Genomic DNA, 17,589 nt, shown 5'->3' with positions numbered 1-17,589 from the left:
ATGCCTGGCTAATTTTTTGACTTCTCTCTAGAGATAAGTTCTCATTAGTCCAGGTGTGGTGGCTCATGCCTGTAATCCCAACACTTTGGGAGGCCGAGACGGGTGGATCATGAGGTAAGGAGATCGAGACCATCCTGGCTAACATGGTGAAAACCCGTCTCCACTAAAAATACAAAAAATTAACCAGGTGTGGTGGCGGGCGCCTGTAGTCCCAGCTACTCGGGAGGCTGAGGCAGGAGAATGGTGTGAACCCGGGAGGTGGAGCTTGCAGTGAGCCGAGATCGCGCCACTGCACTCCAGCCTGGGCAACAGAGTGAGACTCCGCCTCAAAAAAAAAAAGAGAAAAAAGAGAGAGAGATAAGCTCTCATTACATTTCCCAGAGGGGTCACAAACTCCTGGCCTCAAGCAATCCTCTTGCCTCCCAAAGTGCTGGGACTACAGGTGTGAGCCACCATGCCTGGTCTCCCTCTCTCTTTTGAATGGAGATATGTTTACTTTTAGAAGTAGTATGTACTTACCACAAAAAATGTTAAATGATATGGAACTCTATGGGCTAGAGATTGAAAAGCTTCCATGTCTCCACCCCTAAGAGTAATTGACACCCCTTTTGCATAGTCAGACTTTGTACATACATACTGTCCCTACTTTTTCTTTATTCTTGCTTGTTTGTTTCATTTCCTTCAGGTCTCCGGGAAACCTAGAGAAAAACCGTTATGGGGATGTACCCTGCCTGGACCAAACTAGAGTGAAGCTAACAAAGCGAAGTGGCCATACTCAGGTAGACAGATAAATGTAATCTTTTTTACGTGCACTGGGGGAAATTGAGCTTCTTCCAGAGTTAAGCTTACTAATACTTTAGTAGAATGAAAGTAGACTCCGAGGCCAGAGAGATTAGGTTTGAGTTTATATTTTGCTACATACTAGTCTGTGACCATAGGCAAGTCCTTGAATGCCCATCTCACAGTATTGAGTGGAAATTAAATGAAATTCTTTATGTGAATGCTGATAGTGCAAGGTCTGATATATTGTAGGTGCTTCATAGGTGTTAAATTATTTATCCTTTACTCCTTAGTTGTAAAGTCATGGTCATATAGTCCAATTCCTTTGGTGAGTATATATGCATCAATACAAAGCAACCTTGATTTTAAGTGACCTCTGATTTCTCCATCTGTATCTGAGGAAACTGTGGACAACTTATGTATACATAAATGTCTAGGGATAGAGATGAAATGGTCAAATGACTATTTAATATATTATTTTGATTATATCTACATGTTAAAAACCTCATATGTAATCTATTATGAGATGTTTAACAAACATTTTATTCAAACTAAAGTTAAAGGTATCTTTAGTGTCTTTGTCACATTTGAGCCACTTTTTTTTTTTTTTTTTTTTTTTTTGAGACGGAGTCTGGCTCTGTTGCCCAGGCTGGAGTGCAGTGGCCGGATCTCAGCTCCCTGCAAGCCCCGCCTCCCGAGTTCACGCCATTCTCCTGCCTCAGCCTCCTCAGTAGCTGGGAGTACAGGCGCCCGCCACCTCGCCTGGCTAATTTTTTTTGTATTTTAGTAGAGACGGGGTTTCACCGTGTTAGCCAGGATGGTCTCGATCTCCTGACCTCGTGATCCACCCGTCTCGGCCTCCCAAAGTGCTGGGATTACAGGCATGAGCCAGTGTGCCTGGCCATAAATTCCTTTTTAATATAACTTGTTTATAGCAACATCCAACCTTATAATTTTGAGATGAATGACTAAATTATTATCTTCCTTTTTTTCCCTTCTGATATACCAATTTTATTAGGTGATGTCTCTAAAAACCCAATTTTGTTAGGTGATCTCATTAAAAAACAAAAACAAAAACCCAGCATTGACTGAGGTGTTGTTCAAAGTAAAGTTATTTTATTTTTATTTATTTATTTTTTTTGAGACAGAGTTTCGCTCTTGTTGCCCAGGCTGGAGTGCAATGGCGTGATCTCAGCTCACTGCAACCTCCACCTCCCGGGTTCAAGCGATTCTCCTGTCTCAACCTCCTGAGTAGCTGGGATTACAGGTGCATGCCACGACACCCGGCTAATTTTTGTATTTTTAGTAGATACGGGTTTCATCATTTGGTCTTGAACTCCTGACCTGAGGTGATCTGCCTGCCTTGACTTCCCAAAGTACTGGGATTACAGGCATGAGCCACTGCGCCAGCAAAGTAAAGTAATTTAAATAGTACCTCTTTAACATGATACACACTATAAGGACTTGTTATATCCCTTCTCTTTCTGGGGAATAATTTTTGGAAAAATTATTGCCTTGTATTTGGACATATATGATATGTGGGTTGGGACCCCAGGATCATGGTTTCCAACTCTCTTGTCCCTGTTGTTTCAAGCACATAAACTGAATTCACAGTCTTATCCAGGACCCTTGGAGAAGATTTTCCTGCAGGAGCATTTGAGCTAAGAGACTGGCTGGCTGGAGGGTAAATTCATAAGTACTGCTGAGATCATCATCATATATGCCCTGAAGGAGTAGAGTACAGTGGTTGAGTTGGGGCTTTGGAGTCAGAGATATCTGTATTTATCCATTTTGTTGATTTCCCTGTCTCCAGTACCTAGAAGAGTGCCTGATACGTATTAGACACTCAGGACATATTTGTGAATGAGTGAATCTTAGTGTACCGGGAGACTCTTCTAGTCATCCTGTGGTTAATATGAAGATCATTGTCTGATTTGTAGTCCCTCTTCTTACTGAAACATTAGTGGAGGCTTTATTTTTATAGCAAATGGAGTATTTAGGCTTTTGTTTGTTTTATTTTGATTTTAGTTTTTAGTTTTTTTTGACATTATTCACTTTGGGGGGTTAGGAAAGCAAAAAAAAAATTACTTAGCTTTGGGGACTTAACACTGTCATGAAATTTCCACCTATGGGGCTATTTTTCCATTGTTTCCTGATATTTAATTGTTTTTAAATTTTAATTGACAAAATTTTATATATTTATGGTATACAGTATAATATTTTAAAATATTGTGCATTGCAGAGAGGCTAAGTCAAGCTAGTTAACATATGCATTACTTCACATATTTACCTTGTTTTGTGGTGAAAACACTTAAAATCTGCTGTCCGCAATTTTCAAGTATACAATACCTTGTTGATTGGAGGATTCCGGCTTTTTGTTCACTTGATTTGCTTCTGGAATTTTAAAGCTGTTAGTCCCAGTTTCTGTTGAACATGGCTACCTTAATCTGTTTGGGCTGCTGCAAGAAAAATACCACAGGCAAGATGGCTTATAAACAACAGAAATTTATTTCGCACTATTGTAGAATCTGGGAAGTCCTAGATCAATGTGCTGGCAGATTTGGGGTCTGGTGAGGGCCCCTTTCTTGGTTCATAGACCACCGTCTACTCATTGCATCCTCACATGGCAGAAGGGAAAGGGGTGAGGGAGCACTTCAGAACTCTTCTGTTTTACAAGGGTACTAATCCCATTTGTGAGAGCTCTGTCCTCATGGTCCTCATCACTCAATCACCTGTCTCAAGGCCCCATCTCCTAATACCATTACATTGAGGGTTTGGGGTTGGGATGTATACATTTAAAGTTATGGGGGACACAAATGTTCAGTCTATAGCAGTGGCCCATAACATAGTGTGCCGGATTTGTTATTCCTGCTATTTCAATTTGCCCCCAAGTATATACTTTGTCTCTGGGTCATTTTCAGTTTTGAGATGGAGTCTCGCTCTGTCGCCCTGGCTGGAGTGCAGTGGTGCGATCTCAGCTCACTGCAAGCTCCGCCTCCTGGGTTCACACCATCCCCCTGCCTCAGCCTCCTGAGTAGCTAGAACTACAGGCGCCCACCACCGCGCCTGGCTAATTTTTTTGTTTTGTTTTGTTTTGTTTTGTTTTGTATTTTTAGTAGAGACGGGGTTTCACTGTGTTAGCCAGGGTGGTCCCAATCTCCTGACCTTGTGATCTGCCCATCTCGGCCTCCCAAAGTGTTGGGATTACAGGTGTGAGCCACTGTGCCCAGCCTTCAGTTTTAATATGCAATGATTCTTCCAAAGTTGCTGAAATTAAAAATTTTAATTCCCTGGGAATTAAAAATCAGCAGTCTCAGAGACCAGTGCTAAAGCTGATAGTTCTTAGTTATAAAGCAATAATGTAAAGAAGTGACAATTCTTTTCGAAGCATGAAGTTAGTTCCTCCTTATGTTCTTACTAATGTTGACTGGCATATACCAGGTAAATCTTTTGTACTTTTCCATACCTTCTCCCTTGGTCCTCAAGAGGTTATACCATTTGTATGTGCCAGGTTGAGTAGAGGATAGGCTTAGACTAACTGCACCCTGGATTGAGAAGCCTGTTTGGAAGTGAGTGAGGCTTTTAGCATGCTGAGTCTGCTGCAAGTGGTCTGTTAGCTCAGTGAAGTTGTCTGAGTTAGGGTAGGACAGTAATCATATGAGGCCAATACTAGCTGCTATGGGAGGGAAAACTGTGAGTTTATCACTCCACTATTTAGTCAAAGAAATAGTTTCTAAGGAGGAAACTCTTGACTAAATAAGTAGTAGAGTGATAAACTGGTAGACTGACTGGCTAAGGAACACAAATCCAAGTAACACGGGTTTGACCATGAGGTAGAGATATCTTAGGAGGTTAGCTATGGAATACTGACAGTTCAGACTGCCCTCCCAGTGATAGGACCCACAGGAGAAAGAGTGATAGGTTGAGGAAAGTCAGTCTGACCTCTCTGTAGTGCAGTGGGTTATGAGTTTTCCCTAGTTTGCTATTGAAACTTTTCTTTTGTCCTCTGTAACCCTTCACACCTTCCCTTATCCATTCCACTGCCTCCATCCATTCAACTCTCAACTAGTTACACTATAACATGAAACTGCAGCTGATCGATGTTTCTCTTTTATCAGCCTGGATCAAAGGATCTTTTGAATAGGTATTAATAAAAAATGATGTTGAAGTAATTAAGACTGAGGACATTAGAAGGTGGGAGAATACCCTGGAAGAGAGGGAGTCAGGAGCTATTCATTGAGATGCCTTTGAATTTGACTGGAAGTTGCTTTGCATTAATTCAGGTAGTAATGGAGTTCAGGTGTATGGCCTGTCCTGTTAATGGTCCTAAGTATGAGGTGTAGCTTTATTTCTTCTCCATTCACATTTTGCCTTTTGTGTATGGCAGGACGGACCAGATATTCCTACTTGCTTGCCTTGCTCATTTGGTCCTGTGCTACAGTGTTGCAAGTCCTGATGGACCCTTTTCTTGTAAATAACAGTTTCTGTTGAGTTATAGTTCACTCTGGCATACTGCCACTGTTACTACTTGAGATGTCACTGGGGCAGTTACTACTGTTAATACTTGAGACTGTCATTAGGAGACTGAATGAAGGGGGACAAACATAGAAATGAAAACTTAAGACAAAAATAACTACTCTAAAGGAAGGGTAATATGGGGAAAAGAAGACAGCTCCCTACTTCTACTGAGCAAAGGCAGCCCTGAGCTTCTACAGCCCTTTGTATTTATTGGGTAGCAAGAGCAGGGAGGAGGAGGTAACTATTGGTCAGCTGCTTAATTGATCACAGGTTCATATTATTGTTAACAGGCTTCAGATGTGCCTAATCACAAGCAACACTTGTGCCTTGGTCGTGACTGCCCTCGGCATTCCTTCTGGGTGGCAGACGCAGTTTGTCAGTTTGCTAACATCCTGCTTTCATGAGAAGTTTGCTTTTTGCTCATATAGCCTCCAGTGGTATACTGAGTTGATCATGACCCTCATTCTTTCGGCCTCCAACAGTTCACATACCATACAATTTACCTATTTAAAGTATGTAAGTCGCTGGGCATGGTGGCTCACGCCTGTAATCCCAGCACTTTGGGAGGCCAAGGCAGGCAGATCACGAGGTCAGGAGATCAAGACCACGGTGAAACCCCGTCTCTACTAAAAATACAAAAAATTAGCTAGGCATGGTAGTGGGCACCTGTAGTCTCAGCTACTCGAGTGGCTGAGGCAGGAGAATGGCATAAACCCGGGAGGCGGAGCTTGCAATGAGCCGAGATTGTGCCACTGCACTACAGCCTGGGCGACAGAGTGAGACTCCATCTCAAAAAAAAAATAATAATAAAGTATATAAGTCAATGGCTGTTAGTATATTCACAGAGTTGTGCAACCATCACCACAATCAGCTTTAGAACATGTTTTTCATTTCCCAAAGAAACCTCACACCCTTGGCAGTTACTACCTATTTCCCTCTAACCCACCCTAATTTATTTCCTATCTCCATAGATTTGCCTGTTCTAGGGATCTCATACAAAGAGAATCCTAGACTATGTAACTTTTTGTGTCTGGCTTCTATCACTTAGCGTAATGTTTTCTAGGTCCATCCATGTCATAGCATGTGTTATCACATCACTCCTTTTTACTGCCAAATAATATTCCATTGTATGGATATATACCACCTTTATTCATTTATCAGTTGAAGGACATTTGAGTTTCCATTTTTGGCTATTATGAATAATGCTGCTATGGATATTTATGTATAAGGTTTTGTATGGACGTATGTTATTATTTTGCTAAGGAGTGGAATTGCTGGGTCATATGGTAACTTTTTAATCTTTTGAGGAACAACCAGGCTGTTTTCTAAAGTAACTGCAGCATTTTACATTATCACTAGCAATGTATAAGCACGGTATACATGTGTATGAGGGTTTCAGTTTTTCCACATCCTTGCCAGCAATATTATCTATAATTGATATCTGTAGTCATCCTAGTGGGTGATTAGTATTGTGGTATGGATTTGCATTTCCCTGATGGCTAGTGATGAAAGATTTTTTTTTTTTTTTTGAGACGGAGTCTTGCTCTGTCACCCAGGCTGGAGTACAGTGGCACCATCTTGGCTCACTGCAAGCTCTGCCTCCTGGGTTCATGCTATTCTCCTGCCTCAGCCTCCTGAGTAGCTGGGACTACAGGCGCCTGCCACCATGCCCAGCTATTTTTGTGTGTGTGTGTGTGTTTTTAGTAGAGATGGGGTTTCACTGTGTTAGCCAGGATGGTCTCGATCTCCTAACCTCGTGATCCACCCTCCTTGGCCTCCCAAAGTGCTGGGATTATAGGCGTGAGCCACCATGCCTGGCATAAGTTTTTAATTTTAATATAGTTTATCTCTTTTCTATTGTCACTTATGCCTTTGGTGTCATATCTGTCATATCTGTGAAGACTTTGCCTAAACCAAGGTCACAAAGATTTACTCTTACCTTACATTTTATTCTGAGAGTTTTAATAGTTTAATCCCTTACATTTGGTCTTTGATCCATTTTGCGTCAGTTTTTGTGTATGGTGTGAGGAAGGAGTCAGCTTGATTTCTCTGCATGTAGGTATCTACTTGTCCCAGCACCATTTATTGAACTGAGGGTTTCATTTATTGAAATGAGGGTTTCACTGCTCATTTTCTGCTCAACAAGAAGAGAATATTCACACCTTGGGCTTTACTTACTGAGTACATCATTTTATGACCCAAATGGTATATTCTGTGTAGCTATAGTGATGTCTCCTTTTTTATCATTAGACAGATTACATCAATGCCAGCTTCATGGATGGCTACAAGCAGAAGAATGCTTACATTGGCACACAAGGTAAGCTGGTCCGTCCTTCCCATGTTGATTTTGTGCCATCTACTTATGATTCCTTGTGCCAAATGATAGCATAATTTTTAAACAAATGGTAACTTGAGTGGAGGTTTTGGCCACTAGATCCTGGCCTTTTATAAAGATTGGTGGTGGTTGAGAAAAGCAGATAAGAAGTCTGGGGTTTCTGTACCAGGTATGCCTGGAAACTCACCGCATGGAGATAAACTGGAGATTTAAACACATAACACTACGGCCTGCAAGTTTTGGGGCTATTTCTTAATATTGGCAAGGGTGTAGGGTATCAGAATTCATCAGCCAGTGAGCTCTTCATGCTCTTCCTCTCTAGTAAGAGGCCAAGAATAGCGGACACCCCAGAGATTGAGTCCAATCTAGGAATGAGTATTGCTGTCCTAATAGGCCTAGGCTGGTTCCTATACCATCACAGAGCACTCCAATAAATGTTCTGACATGGATAGTATGTGCTAGTAAGTCTGACAGTGAAAACTGAACTCTAGGAGGATTTCTCTTTTTTTCCTCTCGCTTTTGAGATGAAGTCTTGCCCTTTCACCCAGGCTAGAGTGCAGTGGCACCACCTCAGCTCACTGCAACCTCCACCTCCCGGGTTCAAGTGATTCTCCTGCCTCAGCCTCCTGAGTAGCTGGGACTACAGGTGTGTGCTACCACGCCTGGCTAATTGTTGTATTTTTAGCAGAGACTGGGTTTCACCATGTTGGACAGGCTGGTCTCGAATTCCTGACCTCGTGATCTGCCCGCCTCGGCCTCCGAAAGTGTTGGGATTATAGGCATAAGCCACGATGCCCGGCCTCTAGGAGGATTTCAGATGGAGTTTCTATAAATGTTCCTATGATCCTAGTACTCTTTCTGACCTGGCCTCTCCATCTCAAGAATATCATGTCACTTTCAAAGATGGTAGGAGGAAATCATAACACAAAAAGACCATCAATGGGCGTAAGACCCTTTGACCACTGCAGAGCAAGATATGATGGATACCTCCTTAATCAAGTGATCAAACTTAGTATCACCAGTAAAGGACAAAGGGACATTATGTATACCTCCTGATATGATACATTGAGAAATAAATATCACCTGCATTGTGTATTGCGAGTTTTAAAATCTGAATCTAGTTATGGGAAACACTCCAGATTGTGTGACATACTATAAGAAAACTGGCTCAGACTCTCCAAAGTTAATGCCATAAAAAACAAAAAGGCAGAGAACTGTTCTAGATTAAAGGGAGACTAAAGAGAACCATGGCCGGACACAGTGGCTCACACCTGTAACCCCAGTACTTTGGGAGGCTGAGGTGGGAGTATCACTTGAGCCCATGAAGCAGAGGTTGCTGTGAGCCGAGATTGCGCCACTGTACTCCAGCCTGGCTGACACAGCGAGATCCTGCCTCAAAAATAAATAAATAAATAAATAAGGCTGGGCGCAATGACTCACACCTGTAATTCCAGCACTTTGGGAGGCCGGGGCAGGTGGATCACCTGAGGTCGGTAGTTCGAGACCAGCCTGACCAACATGGAGAAACCACATTTCTACTAAAAATACAAAATTAGCCGGGCGTGGTGGCACATGCCTGTTATCCCAGCTACTTGGGAGGCCGAGGCAGAAGAATCGCTTGAACCCAGGAGGCGGAAGTTGCAGTGAGCCAAGATTGCGCCATTGCACTCCAGCCTGGGCAACAAGAGCGAAACTCCATCTCAAAAAGAAAAAAAATAAGAGGATCTGTGATTAGATCCTCAATTGGGAGAAAAAAACTATTGAAGACAAACTATTGAGACAATTGGAGACTTTGTGTTAGCCAACATTATATCCATGTTTAATGTATGCTTAAGGTGATAATGGTATTCTTGTATAGGAAGATGTCCTTGTTTTCCTAATAAATGCTCAAGTATTTGGGAATAAAGTATCATAATGTCTGCAACTTCTTTGTTTTTAATTAATTAATTTTTTGAGATGGAGTTTTGCTCTGTCGCCCAGGCTGCAGTGCAATGATGTGATGGCTCACTGCACCTTCCACTTCTAGGACTCAAATGATTCTCCTGCCTCAGCCTCCCAAGTAGCTGGGATTACAGGCACCTGCCACCATGCCCAGCTACTTTTTGTATTTTTGGTGGAACCAGGGTTTTGCCATGTTGCCTAGGCTGGTCTCGAACTCCCGGCCTGAAGTGATCTGCCTACCTCAGCTTCCCAAAGTGCTGGGATTACAGGCATCAGCCACTGTGCCCGGCCTATATTTCTACTAATGATGTAATCTATTGAGAAGACCTATTATATATCAGATGCATAAATGCTATCTAATTATTATAGAGACTCTGCAAGGGAAGTTTATTAATTTATAGATGAGCAAACTGAAACCCAAAAGTTGACATGACCTTGGACCATGCAGCTAGTAACTGGCAGAACCAGGGTTTGAACCCATGTTTGCTTGATTCAGAAGTTTTTACAAGCCAAGTCAGTGGATTGTTTCACCTATGTCAGTATAAACTGCTGACTTTATTTCTTGAGAGAAGTCTACTGTTAAAGGGTCTAAGCTGGGAAGTACAACTTTCCCTTCTAAGTATCTCTCTTGAGCCTGTGAGAAGTTTGCCCAGTCTGAATCTGGTAACTGAGTTACCATGTGCTCTGACTGCTCAGTACTCCAATTCTGCCAGTTGTCTGAATGTGGAAAATGAAGTATATGAGAGTTGCTGTGGTGCAGGAGAGTAGGATGTGGATGAGGCTGAGGGTCAGAGATGTGGAAAAGGTGTCCTTACTGTCTTCTTGATGTGTATACTAGGGTAATGCATGTCCACTGTGGAACATTTAGAAAACAAAAATAATCCCTTATAACCCTAGGACCCAGAGATAATGTTAACATTTTACAGCATCTCCTCCTAGACCTTCATCTATGCATACATGCAGATATAGGCATACAAAATATTTAACCAGGCTGGGCGCAGCAGCTCAAGCCTGTAATCCCAGCACTTTGGGAGGCCGAGGTGGGTGAATCACCTGAGGTCAAGAGTTTGAGACCAGCCTGGCCAACATGGTGAAACCTTGTCTCTACTAAAAATACAAAAGTTAGCCAGGCATGGTGGTGTGCGCCTGTAATCCCAGCTACTTGGGAGGCTGAGGCACGAGAATCGCTGGAACCCAGGAGGTGGAGGTTGCAATGAGCCAAAATTGTGCCACTGCACTCCAGCCTGGGCAACAGAGTGAGACTCTGTCTTAAAAAAAAAAAAAAAAAAAAAAAAGGCCAGGCACGGTGACTTAAGCCTGTAATTCCCGCACTCTGGGAGGCCGAGGCAGGTGGATCACCTGAGGTCAGGAGTTCAAGGTCAGGAGTTCGAGACCAGCCTGGCTAACACGGTGAAACCCAGTCCCTACTAAAATTAGCCGGGTGTGGTGGTGGGCGCCTATAGTCCCAGCTGCTTGGGAGACTGAGGGAGGACAATCGCTTGAACCCGGGAGGCAGAGGTTGCAGTGAGCTGAGATCACGCCACTGAACTCCAGCCTGGGTGACAGAGTGATACTCGGTCTCAAAAAAAAAAAACTAAACTTTTAATTTAACCAAATATGCTCTTTCTATACACATCTCTTATTTCATTTAATGGTATCTGTGAATACCTTTCCATAGCAAAAAATACAGCTCTTACAACATCAGCTTTATAGACTGTATAAATTATGGGTATGCTGTTATTTATTTATTTTTGAGACAGGGTCTCACTCTGTCACCTAGGCTGGGTGACAGAGTGGTATGATCATGGTTCACGATCATGACTCAATGTAGCCTCGGTCTGTCCAGGCACAGGTGATCCTCTCACCTCAGTCTCCTGAGTAGCTGGGACTACAGGCATGTGCTACTACACCTGGCTAATTTTTGTATTTTTTGTAGGGACAGGGTTTCACAATGTTGCCCAGGTTGGTCTCAAACTCCTGGGCTCAAGTGATCTGCCTACCTCATCCTTCCAAAGGGCTGGGATTACACTTGACATGCCATAATTTAATTAATCCTCTCTTATTGGATATTTAGCGTATTTCTAAGACCTCACATACTTTTGACATCATCCAATTCTGTGGAGAGGGCATTCCAGTGTCATGTTAGTGCTTGCTAAAAGACTTAGCAATAATGGTAGTAGAACCAGCAGACTTCTAGGCCAAAATTAACCATTAGTACTGCCCTGCTTTCCTGAAAGCGGAGAGGGAAGAAGCACCCGGAAAGTATAAGGAATTATCTTGAGTTGTTACTTTTTTTTTTCTTGAGATGGAGTCTTGCTGTCACCCAGGTTGGAGTTCAACAGTGCGATCTAGGCTCAATGCAACCTCCACCTCCCGGCTTTAAGCAATTCTCCTAACTCAGGCTCCCAGGTAGCTGGGATTACAGGCACCCGCCATCATGCCCAGCTAATTTTTGTATTTTTAGTAGAGATTGGGTTTTACCATGTTGGCCAGGCTGGTCTCGGACTCCTCACCTCAAGTGATCCGCCCGCCTTGGCCTCCCAAAGTGTTGGGATTATAGGTGTGAGCCCTGCGCCCGGCTGGTTACTGTCTTGATCAAAGTGGAGTTGGCAGTCCACAAGTATCTTCAAAGTTATTGCTGAGTGCTCAGCCCTATGCAGGTTCTAACTAAAAAAGGAGAATTTGGCCAGGCGCAGTGGCTCATGCCTGTAATCCCTTGTCCTTAGGATAATGTTTACTGAGATATCATTAATTCCCACAAAGTAAAATAATGGATGGAAGAGTATATAAATTAAATGGTTAACCAGCTATGCCATCAAAAGCAAAAGAGAAGAAGCTTCACAAGGAATGAGGAGGTCAGAGAAAGCTTCAAGGAAGAGGCGGCACTTGAAAATGGGTAGAAAATGAATAGCATTGGAGGTAATGGAGACAGCTTGAGCAAAAGAATAGAGGCCAAGGTGAGCATGGTGTGTCTATGTTCTGATGAAGAAACTTTTAAGAAAGATTAAACTGGTGGGGTTTCCCAGAGTAGACTGGAACGGAAAAAGGCCTACTCAGAAAAGTAGACTAAGAGGGTATTACAGTAACTTAGACAGAAGATGATGTGGTCTTTGTGTCAGTGAAATTGAGCAGGAAGAGCAGGATGGGGAGAAGATGGGGGGCAAAAGAATAAAAAGCAAAAACATTTCAAAGGTAAAAAATCTCTAGGATTTGGTGACTGACTGCTTCTGAGAGATGAAGGAAATGGGTAAGTCAGTGTTGACTTCAACTTTTTAAGACTGAATGATTTAAGAATGCTAGTATTGTTAACAGAGATAAGAAAGTTGCAAGATAAAGCTAATTTTTCTTTTTTTTGAGATGGAGTCTCATTCTACTGCCCAGGCTGGAGTGCAGTGGTGCGATCTTGGCTCACTGCAACCTCCACCTCCTGGGGTCAAGCAATTCTTGTGCTTCAGCCTCCCAAGTACCTGGGACTACAGGCATGTGCCAGCACACTCGGCTAATTTTTGTATTTTTCACAGAGATGGGGTTTTACCATGTTGCCAGGCTGATCTCAAACTGCTGAGCTCAGGCAACCTGCCTGCCTTGGCCTCCCAGAGGGCTGGAATTATAGGCATGAGCCACTGCACCTGGCCAAGATAAAGCTAATTTTGAAGGAGGAGACTTAGTTGCAGACATAATGGATCTGAGATGATGGGAAACAGAAGGTTACTGGTTTAGTAAGCAATCTGTGATTATAAAACTGAAGCTTAGGTGAGATGAAAACAGCTAGAGACTCATAGACAGTTGACACTGTCGGCCTGGATGTGATGGCTGAAGTTCTGATGATTAAGGCTCTGAGAGGGTATGTAGCAGTGCTTCCCAAACCTACCTATGACTCACCTGGGGATCTTGTTAACATGCAGATTCATGTTTACACTCTCCCATACGATGCTGGTGTGATTTGTCCACGGACCACACTGAATAGCAGGGATGTGGAAAGATGAGCAAGGAGCTAACATCTATGGTTTGGAGTTACCATTGGGGAGTAAAACAGAAGAGCCTACAAAGGAAAAAAAGTGTTTCCCAGAGTCATGTTTCTTCTATTCTACTTTTATTCCAGGTCCTTTGGAGAATACCTATCGTGATTTCTGGCTCATGGTATGGGAGCAAAAAGTCTTGGTGATTGTCATGACCACCCGGTGAGTTAATCCCTTTTTTCCACTGGTCTCCACCTCTACTCTGTCCCCTAAGCATAGGTGATTGAAGAGGGAAGTTTAGCTTTTAGAAATAATGTGGGCCAGCCTGGCGCAGTGGCTCACGCTTGTAATCCCAGCACTTAGGGAGGCCGAGGCAGGCGGATCATGAGGTCAGGAGTTCCAGACCAGCCTGGTGAAACCCCATCTCTATTAAAAGTACAAAAAATTAGCCAGGCATGGTGTTGTTTGCCTGTAATCCCAGCTACTCGGGAGGCTGAGGCAGGAGAATCACTTGAACCCAAGAGGCAGAGGTTGCAGTGAGCTGACATCACGCCACTGCACTCCAGCCTGGGCTACAGAGCGAGACTATGTCTCAATTTAAAAAAAAATTTTTTTTGAGGATTAGGAAAGCCATGGCAAAGATTTTGAGATATCTCTTAGCTAATCCACAACCCGGGTATCATGGAGATGAATAGATCTAACTTGTTAAAGCTTTAATCCCTGGCTCTGGCAACCCTGTGCCAGTTATACCCTATTTTGAGGTCCTGGCCTTATCCACTAAAGGAAGTTCTGGGAAACATGGGACAATTCTTTAATGTGTTCCCTATTTCCAGAGGGGTGCTGTCTTCCTGACTACCAAATTACCAGATCCCCTTTGCTCTCCATTTGTTGCTACTTTTTTTTTTTTTTCTTTTGAGATGGAGTCTCACTCTGCTGCCAGGCTGGAGTGCAGTGGCGTGATCTTGGCTCACTGTAACCTCTGTCTCCCAGGTTCAAGCAGTTCTCCTGCCTCAGCCTCCTGAGTAGCTAGGATGTGCCACCACGCCCAGCTAATTTTTTTTTTTTTTTTGGAGACGTCTCGCTCTGTCACCCAGGCGGGAGTACAATGGCTCTATCTCAGCTCACCGCAACCCCCGCCTCCCGGGTTCAAGTGATTCTCCTGAGTAGCTGAGATTATAGGCATGTGCCACCATGCCCGGCTAATTTTTGTCTTTTTAGTAGAGATGGGGTTTTACCATGTTGGTCAGGCTGGTCTTGAGCTCCTGACCTCATGATCTGTCACCTCAGCCTCCCAAAGTGCTAGGATTGTAAGTGTGAGCCACTGCGCCCGGCCAGGAAGGTTTTAATGAAAGGAATATTTTTGAAAGTTTGGTCTACAAATCTGGCAAATTTCAGGAATAACCTATTTCAGATGAGGAAGGAAAAAAATGAATGTTCAATTTTCTTCCTTAGCACTGTTATAACCACCTCTTATTTGGAGAGGAGGTAGTGGGAGAAGTTCTACCTTGGAATACCTTGGGGGCACTGGAGGGTGGTGAGGTAGATTTAGGCTTTTTTTTTTTTTTTTGAGACAGAGTCTCACTCTGTTGCGCAGGCTGGAGTTCAGTAGTGCGACCTCAGCTCACTGCCTCTGCCTCCCAGGTTCGAGCGATTCTTCTGCCTCAGCAGAAGAATTCCCAAGTAGCTGGGATTACAGGTGCCCACCACCATGCCTGGCTAATTTTTGTATTTTTAGTAGAGATGGGGTTTCACCATGTTGGCCAGGCTGGTCTCGAACTCCTGACCTCAGGCGATCTGCCACCTCAGTCTCCTAAAGTGCTGGGATTACAGGCACGAGTCACTGTGCCCAGCCTAAGCCTTTTTTTTTTTTTTTTTTTTTTTTTTTTTATTGAGACAGAGTCTCACTTTGTCATCTAGGCTGGAGTGCAGTGGTACCATCTCAGCTCACTGCAGTCTCAACCTCCTGGATTCAAGTAGTCCTCCTGCCTCAGCCTCCTAAGTAGCTGGGACTACAGGTACCCACCACCATGCCTGGCTAGTTTTTGTATTTTTAGTAGAGACAGGGTTTCCATGTTACCTGGGCTGGGACTTTAGGCCTTTACACAAACCTCCTGCTAACATTCCAGGAGATGTGTGTTTATCAGTTCTCAATTATCCAACATCTCTTATTGGGGAAGACAATAAGCAGTGGCTGAGGTATAGGCCAGAGAGTTCTCTCTGACCTATCATATCTTCTCTACTGTTTTTTTTTCTTTTTCTTTTTTTTTTTTTTTTTTGAGATGGAGTCTCACCATGTTGCCCAGGCTGGTCTCAAACTCCTGGTCTTAGGTGATTCTCCTACCTAAGCCTCTCAAGTAGCTGGGGTTACAGGCATGCACCACTACCCCCAGCTACTATACTGTTTTTTTCTCTGTTCACCCAGTATTTATCCCACATATATGAGAAGTACTATTGCATATTAGGAAAAAGACCAAATGCTGTAGTAAGTGCTCAGTAACTATATGCTATATGAGTACATGCAGAAACTTTAGCTGTGAGTACATTTGTTTAGAATGAAGAGGTTTCCTTTCCTTTCTGCTGAGAATAAATGGTGTAAGTTAGAAGCAATGCAAGAGATGATATTGCTGCCTGGGGGTATATCAGGTCTTTGTGGAAGCCAGGTTACTGCTGTGGAGAGGAAGGATGGAAGGCTTACCTTGCTCTGTGTGTCTTCAGCTTTGAAGAAGGCGGCAGGAGAAAGTGTGGCCAGTACTGGCCTTTAGAAAAAGACTCTCGGATCCGATTTGGCTTCCTCACAGTGACCAATCTAGGCGTGGAGAACATGAATCATTATAAGAAAACAACGCTAGAAATTCACAACACAGAGGTAAATCCAGGTTTCTTTTTTCTCACCTTATTGAAACAGGGGGAGAATACTTACTGTAATAAAAATTTCCAGAGGGAATAGATAGGATACCAGGGAGGTTATGAGTTGCTTCTGTTTTTCTAGGGACAGGATGAGGATATTTAACTCACAGCCAATATAGCCATATTACTGCAGCACAATAGGAACATTAAATAGGAGTAAAGCTTATAATTTTAGAAATCTGGGGCTGGGTAAGGCTGGGCGTGGTGGCTCAAGCCTGTAATCCCAGCACTTTGGGAGGCTGAGGCGGGCGGATCACAAAGTCAGGAGTTCAAGACCAGCCTGGCCAACGTAGTGAAACCCTGTCTCTACTAAAAAATAGAAAAAATTAGCTGGGAGGCAGAATCGCTTGAACTCACAATGCGGAGGTTGAAGTGAGCAGAGACCTCACCACTGCACTCCAGCCTGGGCGACAGTGAGAGACTGTCTCAAAAAAAAAAAAAAAAGAAAGAAAGAAATCTGGGGCTGGGTGCAATGGCTTACGTCTATAATCCCAGCACTCTGGGAGGCAGAGGTGGAAGGATCACTTGAGCCCAGGAGTTCAAGACAATCTAGGCAACACAGTGAGATCCCGTCTCTACAAAACATAGAAAAAATTAGCTGATCATGGTGGCACACGCCTGTGAGGTCAAGACAGCAGTAAGTTTGATCATGCCACCGTACTCCAGCCTGGGCGACAGAGTGAGATCCTGTCTCAAAAAAAAATTCTGGATCTTACAGTATAGGAATTCTGCCTTTTCCAAACAATTAACCAACCCTTCCTTTGGGTTTGTAGTAAAGAAGCAGTTATGGGAAAAGTTGACAGTGGTGGATAGGAGCCTTGGTGGTAGGGATAACCAGGGTGTTGAGAATCTGGAAAAGCCAGTGGTAGCTAGGAGCAGGCAGAAATAACCTCGTTAACGTTTACTTCTTTTCTCATCTAAGGAACGGCAGAAACGCCAGGTGACCCACTTCCAGTTCTTGAGCTGGCCAGACTATGGTGTCCCTTCCTCAGCAGCTTCCCTCATTGACTTCTTGAGAGTGGTCAGAAACCAGCAGAGCCTGGCTGTGAGCAACATGGGAGCACGCTCCAAAGGGCAGTGCTCTGAGCCACCCATTGTGGTCCATTGCAGTGCAGGCATTGGCAGGACAGGTAATGCACCTAATGCAGC

General features: G+C 43.5%; 1 protein-coding gene and 1 long non-coding RNA gene across 3 annotated transcripts in view; one reads left to right on the top strand and one right to left on the bottom strand.

Moving 5' to 3' along the window:
* Positions 1-17,589, top strand: part of PTPN9 (protein tyrosine phosphatase non-receptor type 9) — a 112,819-nt gene that overhangs the window by 88,200 nt on the left and 7,030 nt on the right. For both annotated transcript variants that reach the window (XM_008015814.3, XM_073012340.1), the window contains exons 8-12: positions 686-779; positions 7,549-7,615; positions 13,677-13,755; positions 16,249-16,399; positions 17,363-17,570. In XM_008015814.3, the coding sequence (XP_008014005.1) occupies positions 686-779; positions 7,549-7,615; positions 13,677-13,755; positions 16,249-16,399; positions 17,363-17,570 (599 nt within the window). The remainder of the gene's footprint in view (positions 1-685; positions 780-7,548; positions 7,616-13,676; positions 13,756-16,248; positions 16,400-17,362; positions 17,571-17,589) is intronic.
* LOC140710494 (uncharacterized) lies at positions 2,448-16,328 on the bottom strand. The gene is made up of 3 exons (XR_012091554.1): positions 16,229-16,328; positions 13,457-13,616; positions 2,448-3,239 (listed from the first exon to the last, which is right to left on the bottom strand). It is a non-coding gene; the product is annotated as an uncharacterized lncRNA (long non-coding RNA).

This window comes from Chlorocebus sabaeus, chromosome 26 (genome assembly GCF_047675955.1).
Source record: "Chlorocebus sabaeus isolate Y175 chromosome 26, mChlSab1.0.hap1, whole genome shotgun sequence".
Classification (NCBI taxonomy): domain Eukaryota; kingdom Metazoa; phylum Chordata; class Mammalia; order Primates; family Cercopithecidae; genus Chlorocebus; species Chlorocebus sabaeus.
This window is presented reverse-complemented; position numbering and strand designations above follow the sequence as displayed.